This window comes from Pezoporus flaviventris, unplaced genomic scaffold (genome assembly GCF_033815535.1).
Source record: "Pezoporus flaviventris isolate CSIRO_AGI_PZ_B2104156 unplaced genomic scaffold, CSIRO_AGI_Pfla_v1 ptg000041l, whole genome shotgun sequence".
NCBI classification, from domain to species: Eukaryota; Metazoa; Chordata; class Aves; order Psittaciformes; family Psittacidae; genus Pezoporus; species Pezoporus flaviventris.
The window spans coordinates 14,492,255-14,511,757 of record NW_026892589.1 but is presented as its reverse complement, the minus strand read 5'-3'; the positions used below and the strand labels follow the sequence as shown (position 1 = coordinate 14,511,757).

The following is a 19,503-nucleotide window of genomic DNA, read 5'->3' as shown; positions in this document are numbered from 1 at the left end:
GCAGCTGTATTGATCAGGGCTGAGAAATAAGAGGAGGCCTTCGGAAAGTAGATAAACAGGGAGATATACAGCGGGAGAGGCCCAGAGCTGATGAAACCGGGAGAAAATGCAGCTTAAATCAAAGGGCAAATACACAGAAAGAGAAAAGGTAATAGGATTTGTGTTTATGGCTAACAAGCAAAGCTGTGGGGAGGTGATGAGACACGGTGGTAATTGAAGAGAATGGAAAGGGAAGCTCAGTATAAATATTTTCTTTGCAAAGAATGGGCTGGAAGCAGGTAATAAGCCATTGTTCGAATCAGTTCTAGCCAGAGCCTGGGGGGAATCTGGGGTGGGGTGGGCAAGGGATGGGGAGTGAAAGGAATGGGTTATTCTACCCACCCAAGGCAGCCCATCTCTAAGCTGTGCTGGGATGCTGTGGGGCAAGGCTGCAGCGTGGCACATAGTGTGTTCCCCGACCCCTCTGCCTGTGCAGGCGTCACTGCTGGATCCGGTGTTAACCCCAAACGTGGATCCAGAGCCAGGGGTCCCTGTCCCTTGCAGAGAGGGGTCCAGGACATGCAGCATGGCCCAGGGGCTGCATACTGCGGCTGCTGCCTGCCTCCTCCTCCGGTGCCATAAAGCAGGGAGCTGATACACAAATTCTCCACCTCCTGCTCCTAAATCTCGCCTGTCTCTGCCTTGCTGCAGGACGCACCCAGCAGCAGGCAGGAAATATGTGCTGGGTGCGGGATTTGCAGTCGCTTTGCTCACTCCATCAGCACCAGGCAGGGTGGGAGGCTCCGAGCTGGGGGATCCGGGGGCTCAGCACCCTGCACACAGGAGCAGCCAGCTCTGCCTGCATCCTGGCTGGGTCCCTGCATCCCAGTGGGTCTGGATGCATCCCCTGATGGGGACCTGCAGCACCCACTGGGTGCAGCCCAGCCACCCCTCTCCCAAAGGGGTGATTTGGGGTGAGCTTCTCAGCCACCTCAACCAGGGTCTGTTTGCAGGGAGGGATGTATCCCCCAGCCCTGCACAGCTCTCCCCGCACGGTTGCCATGGCAATGGGAGGAAGGCTCCCTTCGCTCCCGTGATGCTCAGCGCCAGCATTCCCCCACATGGCCATGGCCGCGCTGCCGGGGCCGCTGCTGAAAGATTAATCAGAGCTAATTGCCAAGAGCCCCCCCCATCCTCAGCACCGAGCACAGCACCATCCGCAGCCCACAGCCTGGCACCGCTGCGCTCCCCAGACCTGTCCCCGCAGTGCAGAGCATCCTCAGGCTGGTCCTCTCACTCCTCCTAAATCCCACCAAACCTCCTCGTGCCCCACTGCTGGGAAGCTGATGTGTTTCCCCCATCTAAAAAATGCAATTAAATGGAAAGGTCGCTCTTATTTGTTCTTCTGTTCCTCAAGCCCCAAGCTAGCAAATAGTCAAATTAAGTCTCAGAAGCATGTAATGGATGGGGGCTAAAGGCAGGGGCTGGGCAGGGCTGCTCCGGGCCTGGGGGTGAGGGGAGGGTGGGAGCTGACTGCCCCACAGCTCTCTCCACCAGGGCTTTGGTGGCTGCTGCTGCTGAGGAAGAAAATCCATCTTCTCCAGAGGCAGGTTTGGGAAAAGCGAAGCGGAGGCCACGGGTGGGCTCCCAGGAAGCAGCACATCAGTTCAAACAGCCATTTCATTGCAAGGAACAGCCATTTCCAGTGCAAGGGTATCCACACACAACGGTGGGGCTGCCCCATTGCAAGCAGTGCCGAGTACCCCCTTGGTGCTGCACCCAGCAGCTCCGGCAGCTGGGATGGGGCAGCAGCAGCTCTGCAGCCGCAGCCCAATGCATTACCCACACTCGAGCTCAACAGTCGCAGGGGAAGAATTCTTTCTAATAGGGCCCTATGGAGACATCAGAGCAATTTTCAAGGAGGTTTGAAGCCACCAGGAAGCTTATTAGATCCGTTCTGCAGAGTTAATTTGATGTTGGTAATCAGTGAGCAAGTTAAGCAGTTAAGGAGATGGTGGCTGCTGAATGGTTTGGCTGTTTAGCCTGCTTGTAAGCAGTGGTTACTAATGAGCGGTTCATGAATATGAATGAGGGATGATTACAGTGTGGAAAGGGCAGTCAGCAAACCATAAACTTAATTTTAATCTTTTTATTATCAAAGTCACATTATTAATAATAGACTTTGTGTTAAGACCAAGCTTCATCAGCCAATTACTGCGCTCCCTCGCGTCCCCAGCAGTGCTCAGCAAAGGCACTGCAGCAGGGGCGAGGATGGGACCCGCCGTGCTGTGATGTGCCCATCGCCAGGGCATCTGGTCTCTTCCACCAGTACAAGTTGGACCACTGGTGACTGTCACCCCCCCCTCCTTGGGGATGATGCCTGTGGAGTGGTACAAGGCACTGAGACTCCCATCCCTCTCCCCCTGGAGCTCAGCAGCCCTATCCCATGAGCATCCCTGTCCCTGCCACCATGGGGGTGGCACATAGCAGCTGAACCCTGTCCCTTGCTCCCCATAAGGGGACAGGCCCATTGTCCTGTGTCTAATTAGTTATAATTATTTTCTTACGGTGCTATGGATACAGGCTGCTCGTGTAATGCGGCAGCAGCTCCTGGGTAAGATGCTGAAGCAGGGGATGTAGAACACGTTACAAAATATTAATCTACAAATGAAAATGATTTTAATTGGATTCTGCCTTAGGGGTCGGGTCACTGTTACATTTTCAATCAGAGTTGTCCAGTCAGCAAAGTGGCTGCACAGCCCTTTCAAATGGAAACGGTGAGTGGCTTGCAGAGGTTAATAGGAATGTTGGAAAATAAATAGGTTATTGATTGATAATAACAATAAGCTGACTCCAGTCCTACCTTGGTGACCTTCCCTCACCCAACTTAGAGAAAACTCAGTTAGCATCTCATTATGGATCACTTTACAGTCCTGGGGATTAATGAGAGCGGGCGGCTCTGGGCGAGGGGCACCGTGCCCAGGGGACCCCACCACGCACCCACTGAGGGCTCATCACAGACCACCCCGAGACCTTCCCCAGTGGGGTGGTGGGAACGGGGCTGTAGCCTCGCACAGGAGCCCCCCGCTCCCCGGGGTTGATCCATCCCAGCAGCAGAGGGCTCTCTGTGCTTTCCCTGCCCGCAGGAAGGCGTCCGCTCGGGATGCAGGGGGTGATGCTCACCCGGCTGCGGCTGCCACTGGAGCAGCTTTGCTCCAGGAAGGACTTAAACATTTATCCTGGAGTCCAAACCAAATCTCAGCCACTGCCTTGTTCTGCAGAGGTGGAAGAAGAAAGGCCGACGGGTTTGCACACATGGAAGTGTGGAACTGATACTTTCACTGCTTCAAGAGGTGCCAGGATCTCCTGCCTTAAGCTTCAGCTTTGCTCATGAGTCCACACATGGCTTTTGGCTCTGTTTGCTGCAAGGTATGAGATTGTCATCACCATGTGGGAAACCAGAAGCTGGTCAGCATGGCTCTTGAGGAAGGAGGCTCTTCCTTACCCAGTGCTGACCCCCTGGGGCATCAAGGACCCTGCTTAAACACTCCTCGTGGGGAGACGCCATCATCTTTCACTTTTCACTCCCCATCCTTTGGTCATTCTCAGAGTGTTAACTCAGCTGAGCATTAGTTGCAGGAATGAGAAGTGGCCAGAAATAAATCAAACCAGGAGAGAAGCGCACTTTGGGACTTGATGATTTTAATTAGCATCACTTGCACCTTCCTAATGAGGTCAGGTCAAGAGGCCGCATCTGCAGCCACATTTCAACCCCCGCTGTGATACCTGCGCTAGGCACGGTCCCCCCCCACGTCTCTGTGGGTCTGGGGGCAGCAAACGCTCGGTGCATCCCAGGGTTGAGCTTGGGGAAAATGGAACCTCTCCGGGGTCTCTGCAGCACCAGTGACCCATGGCGGGGGGGCTGTGCGGGTCCCGCTGCCCCCCTTCTGCTGCCGGGGCAGGGCTTCCCTGGAGCACGAGCTCCATCTGCCGCCGCGGGCCCGGCCCGGGCGGTACCGGCGGGGCCCCGAGCCCCCCGTGCGGGGCCGGCAGCGCCCGCACGCCCCGGCCGGACCCCGCGCCCCGGTGTGAGCCCGGTCCGGGGGCTCTGCCGCTTGCGCTGCGGGTGGAGGTCACCTCCCCGCTCCAGGGCCGCCCCCTGCGCCCTCCCGCACTGCCCTGCCCCTTTCCCCCCTCCCCATTTGTGTGTCCCGTCCCCCCCCCCCCCCAGCCCCCCTGGCAGCCCAGAGCATCCCCCCCCCGCTCCCGCAGCCCCCCGTGCCCCACAGAGACACAGACCGCGGGTGGTTGCACACTTGCCATGTTCACAGCAGACTTTACAGGCAGTGGGGACATCCTTGGGGATGGGGGGGTCCCGTGGGGCTCCCGCTCACACCACGGAGGCAGCTCCAGGACCCTCTACCCCACAGCATCCTCGCCCCACGCCAGCACCAGCCCCACCGCATGGATGCGGGGCAGCAGCGGGGTCCCGGCAGAACAGGGACAGCTCTGGGCACCTTGGGTGGGTGCCCTGAGCAGGATGGTGCGTCTCCAGGGCCTGGCACCACCCCTGGACCCCTGCTCACGTCATTGCTGGGGTGACCTGGGCCAAGGCCTGGGGGGCACCAGGGTCTGTCCCCATCGAGGGGTCCATGGGCAGCACTCACTGCCTGCATCGGGTCCTGCCTGCCCAGTGCACCCTCTGTGTGACTGATGGTGGTCCCATTGCTCCCCTCCGTCACCAGCCTGGAAGGCTGCTCTGGAAAGTGGGTGTGAGGGGGCAGTGCTCTGACAACACACCCCAGTGCCCACAGTGCTCCTGCCCTGTGCAGGAGCCCTGAACCTGCCTGCCCTGTGCCCAGCCCAGCTTGTCCTCCCGTCCCAATCCTCTGCTTGAGACAGCCCCAGCCTGCAGCAGGGCTCTGCTTCCCCTTCCATCAGTCACAGCAGCATCAGCCCCAAACCCTGCGGTCCCAGCAGTGCAGAGAGGGAGGTAAGTGGTCAGTGGGTTATGGTGGGGTCGGGCATCCATGGAGCTGGGTGGGGAGGAGACCCTGAGCACAGCAAGACCCTCACTGAGACCAAACCCTGGCTGTTGCAGAGCAGGGGTGTCACGGGGAGGTGGGCAGTGTCATGGGATGAACCCAGGGGACCCTGCTCTACCTTTGCCTTCCAGGAGCAGGCAGGAGAACTGCTGTTGGGTGAGACTGAAGCTGGGCGAGGACACTGGGTTATCTGGGGAGCTCCTCACCATGGGGTTCGTGAGCACAAGACGAAGCCAAGGGAAGGCAGCCAGAGCTGGACACCATCTGATCTGTAACCGCTGGACAGAGCTGTCCTGACCCTTGGCCGAGCCCCTCTAATCCGCTCCCCTGCTGTGTCCCCCCACAGCCACAGTCCGCTATGTCCTGTCAAGCTTCCCCATCCCAGCCAGCAGCACGGGGCTACCACCTACTCCTGTGTGCAGGGCTTGGTCCTGCCCCATGGGCATCACAGCACTGCTGCTGGCGCAGGCAGAGCTTAATGCTGACGCTGTCTGCGTGCCAAACCCACACCGAGCCTGACGCCTGAACCCTGGAGGGCCCCATTAGAGGCAGTTTGTCCGCTGACAGATGGACAGAAAGCAAAGCAGAGGCTGTGCCCCCAGCCCAGCCCTACAGCTCTGCCCGCCCGGCCCATGGCCAGGGGGACCCGGCGAGTACCCACCCCAGTTAGAGGCAGCCGCGGCGCCGTGCTGTTAGTCAGGACCACGCTGCCGGCAGCGGCTCCCGCATGCATCAGAGGCACAAGAACAACTGCGGAGAGACAAAGGGAGTGAAGAGAGGAGCCCGGGAGCAGCACGACACCATTCCCCATGACGGGTGAACTGGGGCCCCAGGAGAGCCCCGAGCTCGGCTCTGGTGGGGCCCATGGCAATAGCGTCGCTCTTTGCCTCCATCTTTCTGCAGCCTGGGTTTTGCTGGACCTTTATGGCCATTACCAATTGTTATGAGCAGTTTCCACATTGTCTTTTTTCCACTCAGGCTCTTTTTCTCATTTAAACACATGAAATTTCTTGGCAAACAGAAAGCCAATAGGGAAATTTCCAAACCCCCCCAGCCTGAGCATCTTCCTTTCCATGGGAGACAAAGATGCTCAGCAGCACTGAAGCCCAGGGCTCCAGGAGGAGGCCACTGTTCGTGTCATGGCGAAGAGCGCCCGAGAGTTAAAGTGCAAAGAGTATTTGTTAGTAGCAGTGGAGGAACAAGTCAGGAGCGGTTAGTACAGGCGGTTAGTGACAGAAGCATGGCTCAGTTGGTCTCAGAGGACACACACGCTGGAAGAGAAATGAAGAGAAAAGCAGCAGGGTTGGTTAGTTAAATTCGGTTCAGGAACGTTAGGAACAGAGCCACTGGCTTAAAAAGGAACTGAAAAGCTTCTGCTGATAAAACCATTTCAGGCTCCGAGTCAGCAGCAGCTCCACAGGCAGCGCTGCACCTCCTGCCTGCACCAGCATCTCTCACACCACTGACCCAGCTTTTCCGTTCCCCTTTGAAGCCAGCGCTGGCCGGGGTTAGTGGGAGGCGAGACACGGTGTTAGTAGGGCATGCGCTGGCCGGTTAGTGGGTTAGTGCTCAGCACCCGAGCGAGGGCAGCATGCAGAGCCCAGCCCAGCACCCTGCCCAGGGAAGGGGCTGCTTGGATCCAGGGGTCTGGGTCCCCAGGGCAGGAGGTGCTTGCACTGCAGGGAGGGTGGGGAAGGTGTTAGTGGAGGGTTTAGCCTGTGCCGTGGATCCTGCTTCACAGGGGTCTGCCCCGGGCATCCTGCACCCCGAGCAGCCCGTGCCCCACACAACACGTGTCTCCCACCCCCAGCACTGGAGAAGATGGGCAGCAGGGAGAGGCGACCCCGCACTGCACTGCAAGGCTCCGGGGTAAGGGAACTAAAGGAGCCGGAGGAAGCAGGGAAGGAAGGGGTGAAAGCATCACTGCCGGTGCCTGTGTGAGGCTATGGCAGCTCTACAAGAACAGGGCTTTGGCAGAGACAGCAACGGGTCTCCAGTGAGCTCCCACTGCCTGAGGGGTAAAACCAGGACATGGAGCAGAGGAAAGCCCTTGTCCTGCCGGCAGTGGCTGAGCAGTGCTCATTGCAGGAGCAGGAGCAGGCTCTGCACCGTACCCTGAGAAATAAGGCTGAGTAAAGGGGCAGCCACGTCACCCCATGGCCCTCTGCATCACCTCCTCCTGCAGCACGAGTGCCCTCTGGTCCCCATGAGGAAGCCTCTCTATTTTGGACTTCGAGGGGCTGTAACGCCTGTCACAGGCTGTGCCTGCCCTCAGCCCTCCTGCCTGCTCAGGGGATGCTCCCTGGAGCGGGCAATGGTTGCAGTGATCATATCCACTTATGGGGCCACTGTCGCCCCACACAGCCCCACAGAGGCCATGCCATGGGCACCTTGGTGCCTGTGTCCCTCCCCGTGCTCCCGGCTGCTCCATACACAAGGTGTTTTCTCCAAGCAGAGCAGAGACAGGGCCCTGCTGGGACACGGCACTGCCAGAGCAGAAAGCACCAGGGATTTGCTGACAGAGGGACAGGCAGCAGCACTGGGAACAGCCCCGGTCCCTTTGTGCTCTGGCCATTGTGTCTCCTTGAGGAGCTGGCACAGCTCCTCTCCCATCCCATTTCCCTTCTCCCTCCTCACACACTGCATTCAGTGAAGGGGATGGTCTCGTCCTGCCTCGTCCACTGCTGTGGAGGGTGCATGGGGGGCCCCGTGCTCTGGGTCCGGCTGGGATGGAGCAGCAGGAGGGAAGGGGACCAAGGCCCTCGTAACAAACCGCGCTGCAGCCCCGTGTCCTCAGGTGTCCCCAGCGCCGCCTCCTCGGCCGTGTCCCCCGCAGGGCCCGGGTGCGTGGCTCCAGCCCATGGCCACCAGCACCGGGGTGCTCTGTGCCAGCCAGCCCAGCTCCAGCATCCGTGCAGGGGAAGCGATGGTGGTGCCGGAGCCCCGGGTCCCCTCCGGGCACAGGGCAGGAGCTGGGGCTGTGCCCCTGGGGAGCAGAGATGCTGTGAGACCCTGGCAGCAGGCGGCAGCCCCTCCCCACCTCTGGGCATGTGCGGGGTCACATCCTCTCATGGAGGTGGTCCTGGGGACGCCGTGACCCCGTGGACCCACTGGAGCCTGGAGAGAGCCCGTGATGGGGTCCCTGGGGAGGAAGGCCGGCTCCCCGCTGCCCAGAGCCCTCCCACGTCACGAGGGGACAGCAAGGGGCTGGCACCATCCGTGTCCCCCTCCCCGGGGTCCTACCTGTGGTGACCAGCTCTGCGGGTGCTGTGCAGTGTCCCCCTGTCCTGTGTGGCTGCTCCGCCGCGGGGGCCGCAGGGGACTGTGTGTGAACAGACCTCAGGTCAGTCATTAGCAGCTGCAAAAGAAAGCAACCAACGCAGCAAGGGAGAGCAACGCAGAGCCGAGGGGAGGCATCGAGCTGGGGGAGCCTGGCGGGAGGGGCAGGCAGAGCCTCCCTCGGCTCCCCATCCCTGTGGGATTGAAGCCCCAAGGCAGCATCCTCTGCTCTGACCCCACCACTGCTGGCAACGCTCCTGATCCCCACAGGGTGCCCGGGCTCTGCCCAAAGCTGGGGCAATGGAAGGGCCGGATCCCTGCTGAGGTGAGTAACTCCAGAGAGGACGCCTTCAGCACTGGAGCGTGGGGAAGCGCAGCATCCAGGCAGCTCCTGAGCTCGCAGCTTGGGGGGGAAACTGGGAAGGACCACACCAGAAATGGTGACAATGCCTCAAACCCTGTCATTTTCTGTTGATGGATGTCCCTGCATGGGGGGTAGAGACTGCCCCTGCCCCTGCCCCTGCCCTGCGGTTTAACTGGGTTGCACTGGCAGCGGGTCCCGGCGGACTGGGTTCGTGATGACTCTGCGGTTCAGCCACCTCCTGCTTGCTGCCCGTGGTCCATTGTGGCTGCACGTCGCAGGACAAAGCCTCCCATGGGGCAGCCGGGGACAGCCCGTCCCGGCAGCATTCGCAAACCAGCTGCCGTGGGGCTGGGCAGTGACAGGCACCAAACGGCCATCGAGCATCTGGCAGATGGGTTCCCTGCCTGGCCCCCGCCTGTGGTGGGGCAGTGGGATGTGTGTGCCGGCTGAGGGCTGCAATGGAGCTCACCCCGGGAGAGCAGGGGGAGAAAGCCAGTTCTGTGCAGGCAGCACTTCACCAAACACCTGCCTTACGTGTGGTGAGCGACCGCCGGCCCTGATCTCCTGCCATGGGCTGGTGGCACGTAGGGTGCAGAGCACACCACAGTGAAACGGGCTAAACCCCCCCTCGAGTGAGGAGGAGGAGGATGGAGGGGAGCACTGCAGGCAGGAGCAGGGAGGTGAGGGCAGCAGGAAAGCTGCATGTGTGCTCCTGCCACACTGCAGGCACAGTGCTGGCTGCTCCACTGTGGAGATCTCTGGGATACGGATCCGGACACCCCAGATCCCACAGGATGGGCAACGTGGCCCTGCCCTGGGCCCTGCCCGTCCCTCGCTGCCATGGGTGGCTGAGCCCCGGCCCTGGCGCAGCCCCGGCTGCGGTGCTGCCGCAGCGGCGGAGGCGCTGCCTCCCTTTGTCTGCAGCTCTCAGGCTGGGCAGCCCCGGGAGAAGGGGGATGGAGGGGGAGGAAGCTCCCTGCAAAGCCCAGATGCGGCTGAAAACCTGACGATGTCGGGGCTCCTCCCGGCTCCCCGGGGCAGGAGGTGCTGGCACAGACAAAAGGCAGCGAGACAATGAGGGCAAGAAAATGGCTCCGAGCAGGAGCTGAGCAGCACCTGCCAGGGAAGGGCTGTGCTTGGGGGGCTGGCCCAGCCTCTCCTCTAACCCCCTACCTAAGATCATCAGGTGTAGGAGGAAATGGTGGTTTCAAGACAAAGAAGCGAGCCAGAATTTGGCTACGTTTCCTTCCAGGAGCAATGAGGCAAGAATCCATTTACCTGTCCCGAGCCCTATTCCTGATGAGGCTTCTGAAAAATAAAATTCAGATACAGACAAGCGGAGCATCAGTTCATGCCAGCGGGGCCGGGGCTGCCGGCGGAGCCCGGGGGGACCGAGCATCACCCCGCAGGCCGGGACCACGCTGACCCGGCCCCGGCCCGGTGCCCGTGGGGCTGTGCCCGACGGGGCCTTCGCGTGGGACCTGCTGTTACCCATGGAATTGGAGCAGCGAGGGGAGGGGATAAAGCCTTCTCCTTGGACCGAGCGCAGTCGCGCGGCGATGCCCGCGGCACCGGCGGCTCCGCCTGCACCCCCCGCACCCCAGATCCCTCCCGGAAAGCACCGGAGGAATCCCGGCGCGGCCCTACCTGGCTTCCAGGGCGGGGGGTTCGGGCCGCCGCCTCCCGCTCGCTCCGGCCGCTGCGCAGCGTCTGTGTGCGGGAGCGCCCCGGAGGAGCCGGCCCGGAAACCCCACCTCCATCCCCCTCCTCCATCCCCCTCCTCCACCCTTCATCCCCCCCTCCTGCATCCTCCATCCTCTCTCCTCCTGCCTCCAGCCTCCTGCCTCCAGCCTCCATCCTCTCTCCTCCTGCCTCCAGCCTCCTGCCTCCAGCCTCCATCCTCCATCCTCTCTCCTCCATCCTCTCTCCTCGTGCCTCCATCCTCCTGCGTCCATCCTCCTGCGTCCATCCTCCTGCCTCCAGCCTCCATCCTCCATCCTCTCTCCTCTTGCCTCCATCCTCCTGCCTCCATCCTCTCTCCTCCATCCTCCATCCTCCTGCCTCCATCCTCCTGCCTCCATCATCCTGCCTCCAGCCTCCTGCCTCTATCCTCTCTCCTCCATCCTCCTGCCTCCATTCTTCGCAGCTGCCAGGCCCACACGTTGCTCTCCTGGCTGTGTGCTGGCCTGTCCCTCTGCACCACTGCAGGCAGAGCTGCTTGCTTGCCTTTGCCTTGGGTATGGGAGGTGCTGCGGGGCTGGTGGGTGCTGCAAGCTGGTGTGAGTGCAGGGGTGTGCATGGGTGCACCAGGATGGGTTCTGCAGGGCCCCTGAGGATGTGTGGGTACAGCAGCCAGGCTGACCACTGTGTGGGATCAAGCAGGGCCAAGATTGGGCCATTGCACCTCACTGCATCTCCAGATGTGAGCTGGGCAGGGGCTTCTCCTGCCTGCAGTGGGACATGTGGATGCCTGCGCTGGCTGCAGGGGGAGAAAAGGATGGTTGTCCCCCCAACCCCAGAACACAGTCCCTGCAGGGCCCCTGCTCTGTTCTCAGGCACAGCATCACCCCCAGCCACACGCTCCCTGCACCCCTTCCCCAGTGCCAGCGCCTTGGACAACTGAGTCTTTATTGAGCTTTGCCCCTGCTGCCCCATGGTGGACACAGTGCCCAGGGTGTGCGGTTGGTGTCACGGTGGCTCCGGTGGTCACTGCTGGACCCTGCGGATGGACTGGACCTGTCCTGTCTGTGCATGGGAGCCCCACTCCCGCACACGCTTGTACTCGCCGGCGTGGCTGTCGCTCTCCAGCAGGTACTGGAAGCCACGGTACCCCGGGAACTGCGAGCAGACCCACCTGCGGCAGGCAGAGAGCGGCGGTCAGTGTGGGCATGAGGCACCGGAGCATCCTCAGCTCCAGTGTGTGCCACAGAACCCCAGCCTGGTTTGTGTTGAAAGGGACCTTAAAGCTCATCCAGTTCCACCCCCTGCCACGGGCAGGGACACCTTCCACTAGAGCAGCTTGCTCCAAGCCCTGTCCAACACCTTGTTCACTGCCAGGGTGCAAGCCGCTGGGTACTCACGCGCCGGAGCGGACAAAGAAGGAGCCCACGGCGCTGCCATCCCAGCCCAGGGCGGGCAGCGAGGGGCAGTCATCGCTCAGCTCCCCCCGCTTGCCCTGGAAGTTCTCCTCCTCAAAGAGCATGAGCCTGCTGCGCCCGCGGTCCTGGCACAGAGAGGGGCACGGTGTTGGTGCGTGACCCCGGCCGGTGATGGGCTCCAGGACCAGCCCGGCAGTGGGGAGCCGGGACGGGGGCACTCACGGCGCAGGCGATGGGGCGGAAGGAGCACATCCTCTCCACGTGGTAGGCATTGCTGCCGCTCCACGCCTCCCAGCACGGGTACTCGCCGCGCTCCAGCACGAACTGCTGCCCCTGGAAGCCACAGTGCTCGAAGCCGGCCCATCTGTGGGGCAGGAGAGAGGTGAGATCCCCACAGCACCTACCACCCCGCTCACACCCACCACCCCGCTCACACCCAGAGCACCCCGCAGGGATGTGGTCATTGCCTGGAGGAGACAGCCCCATGGCTTGGGGGGCAAAAGACCCTGGAGACCTCCTTCCTCCAACCCCTCTCCACCAGACCACGGGGTCCATCCCACCCAGTCCCCACTCACGCCCCGCTCTCGATCTTGCAGGAGCGGACGGTGCTGAAGCCGTGCTCCGCGGTGCTGTAGCAGTCGGTGGTGAACTCGTGCTTCTTGCCCTGGAAGAAATCCTCATCCCACACCACGATCTGGGGAGGACGGTGGCAGTCAGGGGGCTCCGTGGGGCAGAGGCCCCAGGCAGACGCTGCAGCCCCGTGCACAGGGGTTCCTGGGGCTCAGGAGGTGTCACCAGTCCTGCTGATGCTCCCATACCTTCCATAGTCCAGAGGAGCTCCTGCTGTGGTGGGTCATGGTGGCTCTGCCAGGGGAATGGGACCATTAAAGCCTGCCCAGACCCTGCATGCTCCATCACTGCAGCAGTGTGAGCATGCTGCCCGAGCCCAGGGACACTCCTGCTTCTCGGGATGGGACAGGGCAGACTCCTGCTCCCTGCTCCCAGGGATCTGTCCAGGCTGACCCCTGTGTAGTAAATTCTGGTGATCCAGCAGAGCCAGGAGCACTGCAGAGGTTGCTGCATGTCCATGCTGAGCAGCAGCACCCTGCCATGGCCAGCGATGTCCCCTGGTCCCCCACCACCATTCCCAGCGCAGCCATGTGTGAAAGCAGAGCAGTACCACAGCCCAGCCCCAGCTGTTTCCCATCTCCTTGTTTCCCATCCTGGCCACAGGACCCAGCCCCGGGTCCCAGATCCTCCCCTGTCCATGTGGTGCCCCCAGGCTCCTGTGCTTACCTGTTTGATGCGCTGGTGCCCGGGGGCTGACATGTCCAGCAGCCTCGCTGGGTTTTTATAGCCTGCAGCTAGATCAGAGCCCAGGGGAGCATTATGGAAACCCCTAACTCAGCACATGGCAGGAGGAGGGACCGGGCAGAACAAAGGCGATGCTGCAGCGATGCTGATGAGCTGGGACACCAGAGCTCCTGCTGCCCTGACCCCATGGACCACGGGCTCTGCCCATGCCCTGTCTGGGAGGGAGGTTTCCTCACCTGCATTGCTGGGAAGCAGGAGGAAAGCTGCATCTCCAGCTCATCTGCTATGGCAGAGCAGCTCTCTGTGAAAGCAGGGCCAGCTCTTCTGCAGGTTGAGCCCAGCAACCATAGAGCATCATAGTCAGTGGGGGCATGGCGTGCAGGAGAGCAAGGGGCAGGTTTGCAAAGGCATTGGGGGGGCTGCAATGCAGATCAGGACTTGGGAAGTGCTGCAGCCTCCTCCTGCCTCTGCACAGGGACCTGGGAAAATCCTGCCTCAGCCACACTTTGGGTACCTAAATACCTTCAAGCTTTGCTCCTGGTGACCGCCCTCAAATCATGCCGGGGTCATGCAGGGCTCCAGGGGCCGGCACCCTGCAGAGGCACCCACAAGCAGGGCAGCAATGAGGCAGCAGTGAAAGGAGACTGCTGGGCCCGGTGGCAATTCCCGTGTTCCCAGGTAGGGCTGTGTTTTGGGACAGTGTTTGCCAGGGATCTGCGGGGTGGTTGAACTGGAGCATCCTCCTTCCAGCCCCGGTAGCCCCGGCACTGCAGGCTCACATGCAACCGCCTGCAGTGGGGGGTGTCCCCAACATCTGCACCCCCAGCAAATACGTGTTAGGCACAGGCTGATTGCTGTGGCCCCAGCTGAACCCAGCTTGGTCATCAGTGCAGAGACTGCAGCTCACTGCAGTGTGTTCCAGCGCCAGGATGTGGTTGTGGGGAGCCTGGGCTGTGGCTGGTGTCCCTGTGGTGCTGCCCAGCGCCGGGCAGGTGATGCCGCAGCAGGAGTCTGCATGCAGTGATGCAGCAGCAGGAGGTGTGCATGCAGTGCTGCAGGAGGTGTACACGCAGTGATGCAGCAGCAGGAGGTGTGCACGCAGTGATGCAGCAGCAGGAGGTGTGCATGCAGCAGGACTCACCAGGGCAGAACAAACTCCTTGTGCTGGGCAGGAGCCTGTGCCAGTGCCTGTGGGGCTGAGCTGTGTCAGCTCCAGCCATGCAGTGAGGCTGGGGCAGCTTGTCCCTGGGTTTGAGCTGCACCTCCTCTCTGTTCCTCTGTGCCAGGGTGGGACAGGGCAGCGAGGGAACGATGCAGGATGGGATGGTGCAAAGGCTTTCCAAAGCCCAGGGCAGGGATGCTCAGCGGGGAAGGTAGAAGGGATCAGTGAAAGCTTTTGGTCCAGGATCCTGGAGAATGGCTCAGGGGGTGCAGTGGGATCCTGGTGGTTGGCACTTGAGGGGAGTGAAAGATGATGGCAAAACTGAGGGCTCGGAGCTTTCTGGATACGCAGACCTGGGTATTTTGCTGCTGCCAGTGGTGAAGAGGCAGCCTGAGTGCTGGTGCTGAGGGAGGCTGCGGGTATTGGAATGGACCGGGAGGAAACAAGCATGTGGGTATTTACCCAATGCACAGGATCACAGCAGCAAACAGGGAGAGCAGCGGCTGGAGGCTCACTGGGAGCTGGGGCAAGGTCCCCCCGAGGAGTTCCCTGCTGTGGGGTGCAGGAGATGTGCTCCTGCAGGGACAGTGCTCAGTGTGTCCCCAGCCAGACACCCCATGGCCCTTCTGCCACTGTGACAGCATCAAGGCACCGACACCTGCCCGGGGTTTGGTACCACACAGTTCAGTGATGGCAGAACTGGGGATGGGAGAGAATGAAATGGGCTAAACCCAGCCAACATCCACGTCAGGGAGCATCCTCCACAGAGAACACCGCTTTGAGGGATGGGGATGGTTTGGAAAGTGTCAGCTTCAATTACACATCATTTGGGAAAAAACCCAAACCAACTCTCGAAGCGTCTCAAAGCACTTCAGTTGCGTCCTGGCATCTCCAGGGCAGCGCATCGGCCGTCTGTGGGTACGGGGCGATGTTCAGAGTGAGACATCCAGCATTGGGAGGGGAGAGACAGGCAGAGTGTGGCTGTCAGAGCGGGCACCACACAGGCACGGGGCTGATGCACCCTCCCGGCTGCAGCAGCACCAGAGCTGCGTGCCCATGTGTGTGCAGCGGGCAGGGAGGGCGGCGTGCCGGGCTGCTCCGGGGCTATATATGCCCTGTCGGGGCGGCCACACGTGAGGCACAAAGTGGCAGGGTCAGGTCTTCTGTTGTGCCACGGGCACAAAGGAAAGTGCTGGGTTCAGCGACTGGGCACGGGGCCGGGGAGAGGCTTCCAGCTCGCCCAGCGCTTTGCAGGATGTGATGACTGGGCGGGCGCGCAGACACTGATGAGCTGGCAGTTCCTTTGTGCGCCCGCCCGGGGTCTGCCCTTGCCAGGCTATAAAGTGGGGGCCTCGCTGCGCCCCAAAACACAGCCCGCTCACTCCAACAAGAACCAGCAGCTGCCCAGGTAAGAGGACACAGTCACCGGGCTGCAGCCGGACCCGAGGCGGGGAGAGGGAAAGGCAGGGGCTCAGCCGTGGTCATCACGCTTGGGAGCATCCCGAGCTCAGCATCCCACTGCCCTTCCCTATCCCAGCGCCACTGCTGACCCCCGCCTGCTACTGGGTGACTACTGGGGGGCTCAGCAACCCTGTCCCACCTTCCTACCCCCCGTGTCCCTGTCAGGGTCCCTGACACCTCCTGTTTAGGATGGTACCAGCGCCCAGCCTGGCCATTGAGGGCAGAGACCAGCTGGTCCTGGGCATCCCTGCAGCGGTGGGACCATGCTCAGGGCATGAGGAGAGTGTGGACACCCAGCACCTCCCAACATCCTCCAGACGAAGGCAGGGCCACTGCCTGGGCCTGCAGAAGAGCCCCCCAGCAGCTCCTGTCCTTGCCCCAGTTCCCACCCCATTGCTGAGCCCCCCATCCCAATGTGACAGACCCGAGGGCAGGGTGGTGGGTGCCCACATCCCTGCCTCCCCTCTAACCTGCTGCTGGCACCTCTGCCTGGTGCCCTCCCTGTCGCAGACTTGAGCCCAACACCGCGATGTCTGAGACCACAAAACCCGCTGCTCCCGGCCAGGCTGCGGAGGAGAAGGAGAAGGTGGCTCCTGTGCCAGCTCCATCCCTCGACCCTGCTCCCATCGCTAACAGCAAGGGTGAGGAGCCCTCCACAGAACCCTTCAGGGTAAGCCCTGCTGCTCCCCACGCGCGGGGACACGGCTGGGGGTGAGGGGTGGTGGCAGCATCTTTGGGGTACTTGGGCAGAAGGAGATCTCTGGTGTCCCGGCAGGAAGGATCCTGCTCCGAGAGCAGGAGGGGAGCAGCTTGCGGGGCTGCTGCAGGAGGGATGCTCTGGGTAGCTCTTGGCTGGGATGGCTCATTGAGGACCACAGGCTTTGGAAATGCTCCCCCCAGGTCTAACATTAGGGGTGCCTCTGGTCACCTCCCTCCATGCAGGGGCCCAGAGCTGCTCCAGATGCTGGGGAAGGAGGCTATGAGTGACAGGGCCAGCATCAAACCACCAGGGTGATGCCAGGGCAGCGTGTCACCAAGGTGCTGCAGCAGGGCTGGGGACGAGCAATGCAAGGGCTCTGGTGACATTGCAAATGCCAGGCAGCAAAGGCCATGGGACAGATGCAGCTCCTGGAGAAGCAGCTCCTTCCCAGTGCGGCCGGGGCTGATGTGGGCAGGGTCCATGCAGGGACACGCAGCACTGCCCTGCCCTGCCCTGCCTGTCCCCATCCAACCCTTCCCCTCTGCCCCAGATCATCGTCTTCGAGCAGGAGAACTTCCAGGGCAGGCAGATGGAGTTCACCACCGAGTGCATGAACCTGGCGGACCGCGGCTTCGACCGGGTGCGCAGCGTCATCGTCACCTCTGGACCGTGAGTGACCCTGGCCATGGGGGGCACCATGGCCATGGGGATGCCCTGGGGAGGTGGAGACGTGGTCCTGGGGAGCAGCCCCATGCACAGCGCGATGTGTGGGGGCATTTCCTTCGGGTCTCCTTTGGGGGGTGCTAGGTGGCATGGGCAGGGGGAGGATGCCAAGGCCATTTGCAAAGCAAAGGGCACTGGAGTGAAAGGCAGAGGCCAAGGACAAGCGTCCCTTAGATCTGCTACCTCAAACTGACCATGAAATGTGACTGCAGATTTTAAAGAAGCCAGGGTGAAATGATGCGGGTGCCTTGGACCAGGCTGGTGGCCATGGCCAGGGAAGCACCGTGCCTGGGAAGGCAGCACAGCGGTGGCAGGGCAGCCAGTGCTGTGAGAAGGATGCACGGGACACAGCTTGCCCTCACACACTGGGCAGGGTGACCTGTGACCACCTTGAATGACACCAAGTAGCACCAGTAACAAGTTCTTTATTGAGAAGCCAAACCATCCAACTCTTCTTGAAACAGAGGGTTGGAGCAGCCCTGAAGGAGCTTGGGTGTGAGGGGCAGGCAGCAGCACTCGGTATGGAAAGGGTGGAACAGAGCACTTGTGTGTCACTGGGGTCCTCGGAGTGTCCTTGAGAATCAGTGGTGAGACTGCGCCCACAGATTTACTTAGGGAAAGAAAAGCAGACTCAACCAAGCTGAGCCTCAGAAGTCAGTGTGTGGTTGTGCTGCCTGTGGCACCCGAGCATGGCTCCTGCCATTAGGAAAATACGTGTTGGTGCCTGCAGAACAGGTACAACCCCGTCCAAGGGGGACGTGGGGCTGTTCTGGTGCCACGGCTTTCGGAGCCCTGTGTTCGTGACCTTCACAGCACAGCAGCACGTCGTGGCACTGCTGAAGAGGTGACATTGCAGAGGAACAAGCCCCTGGCGACCGCACACTGGGAACAGGATGAGTGCCAGAGCTGGCTGCGGCGCTGCAGCCAAGCACGCAAGCGTGCCAGGATTGCACAGCCTGGGCAGCCCTGGCCTGGGCTCCCTGGGGCAACAGGGAAAGCAAAGTGATAACGCAAGGACCAGTCCGTGGTGAGCAGCGTGCGGGGCTCACAGCAGCTTCCTGGGATGAGCAAGGCCAGCACCATGGGCATGCTGGTGGCTGCTGCAGGCCTTGCATGTGTGCACCAGTGAGAGCCTGACTGCTCAGTGCTGCCAGCTCTGCACCTGCCATAAAGGAGGAAGCAGGACGGTGGGACCAGTCCCAACACCCGCAGTCTCTCTGGGCGCTGGGAGCCCGGGTCTGGCACCCCACAGGCTAAGCAGGAGCAGAGCTGCTGGTGCACCTGACCCACGGTCTTGTCCTCCCCATGTCCCCAGATGGGTGGCCTACGAGCAGGCCAACATGCGCGGGGAGATGTTCATCCTGGAGAAGGGAGAATACCCTCGCTGGGACACCTGGTCCAGCAGCTACCGGAGCGACTGCTTCATGTCCATGCGCCCCATCAAAATGGTGAGTGGGGTGGGAGCAGAAGCACCCAGGGGGTCTGGCCAGGACCCGCACCACACTGCACGACCCAGCGCCTGCTTCTTGCCTTCCGCAGGAGGCCGAGGACCACAAAATCTCCCTGTACGAGTCTGCTGACTTCAAGGGCAACAAGATGGAGATCCAGGAGGACGACGTGCCCAGCCTCTGGGCTTACGGCTTCTGCGACCGCGTGGGCAGCGTGCAGGTGCCCAGTGGAACGTAAGTGGGCTCTGGCCAGCACCGCCGCCCCCCCGTGCTCCTGTCTCTGATCCCGAGCAGCCTTTGGTGGTGGAGCCATCAGCGGGGTGGCAGCAGGGGCTCAGGGCTGCCCCGTGTGCTCTCCCTGCAGCTGGGTCGGGTACCAGTACCCCGGCTATCGGGGCTACCAGTACCTGTTTGAGACCGGAGACTTCCGACACTGGAACGAGTGGTCGGCCTTCCAGCCGCAGATCCAGTCCATCCGCCGCATCCGGGACATGCAGTGGGACCAGAAGGGCACCTTTGTCACCCCCGATGTGCCCTCCGACTGAGCGGGCCCCGGGAGCCGCGGGCACGGCCGGGCTCCGGCGCGGCACCTTCCTTCCCTGCCCATGGCGCATTCCCGGGACGTACCTGACCTTGTGAGGCAATTAAAAACCCCAGAAGACTCGAGCTGCCGCGGTCGGTGACACACGGGGGGGGGGGGGGCCCTGCTCCCGGTGGGACCGGGCTGCCAGGCGGGGAGCACGCACGGGACGGGCGGGATCGCGGGGGTGGTGCCGGTGCGCACCGGGGCTGCCGGCGGTTACCGCTCACCCACCCGCGGTGACTGCGCTCCATTGGAGCCCGGCTCCGCGCGCACCGGCTCCTCCTTCCCGCGCTCCCGCCCCGTTACCGGCCGCGGCTCCGCGCCCCGGCGCGCGCTCCCGGTGGCCG

The 19,503-nt window shown here is 61.9% G+C and overlaps 3 protein-coding genes across 3 annotated transcripts in view; 2 read left to right on the top strand and 1 right to left on the bottom strand.

The window, feature by feature from the left end:
* HPS4 (HPS4 biogenesis of lysosomal organelles complex 3 subunit 2) overlaps positions 1-19,503 on the top strand; it is a 233,425-nt gene that overhangs the window by 175,770 nt on the left and 38,152 nt on the right. The gene's annotated exons all lie outside the window — the stretch shown is intronic.
* On the bottom strand, positions 11,309-13,602 carry CRYBA4 (crystallin beta A4). The gene is made up of 6 exons (XM_061466532.1): positions 13,316-13,602; positions 12,584-12,629; positions 12,341-12,459; positions 11,988-12,129; positions 11,748-11,890; positions 11,309-11,521 (listed from the first exon to the last, which is right to left on the bottom strand). Exons 1-6 carry the CDS (start codon positions 13,357-13,359, stop codon positions 11,374-11,376), a joined length of 642 nt encoding a protein of 213 aa, XP_061322516.1. The 5' UTR covers positions 13,360-13,602; the 3' UTR covers positions 11,309-11,373.
* Positions 15,229-19,269, top strand: CRYBB1 (crystallin beta B1). Its single transcript, XM_061466530.1, has 6 exons — positions 15,229-15,649; positions 16,213-16,372; positions 16,953-17,071; positions 18,441-18,573; positions 18,665-18,807; positions 18,938-19,269. Exons 1-6 carry the CDS (start codon positions 15,528-15,530, stop codon positions 19,116-19,118), a joined length of 858 nt encoding a protein of 285 aa, XP_061322514.1. The 5' UTR covers positions 15,229-15,527; the 3' UTR covers positions 19,119-19,269.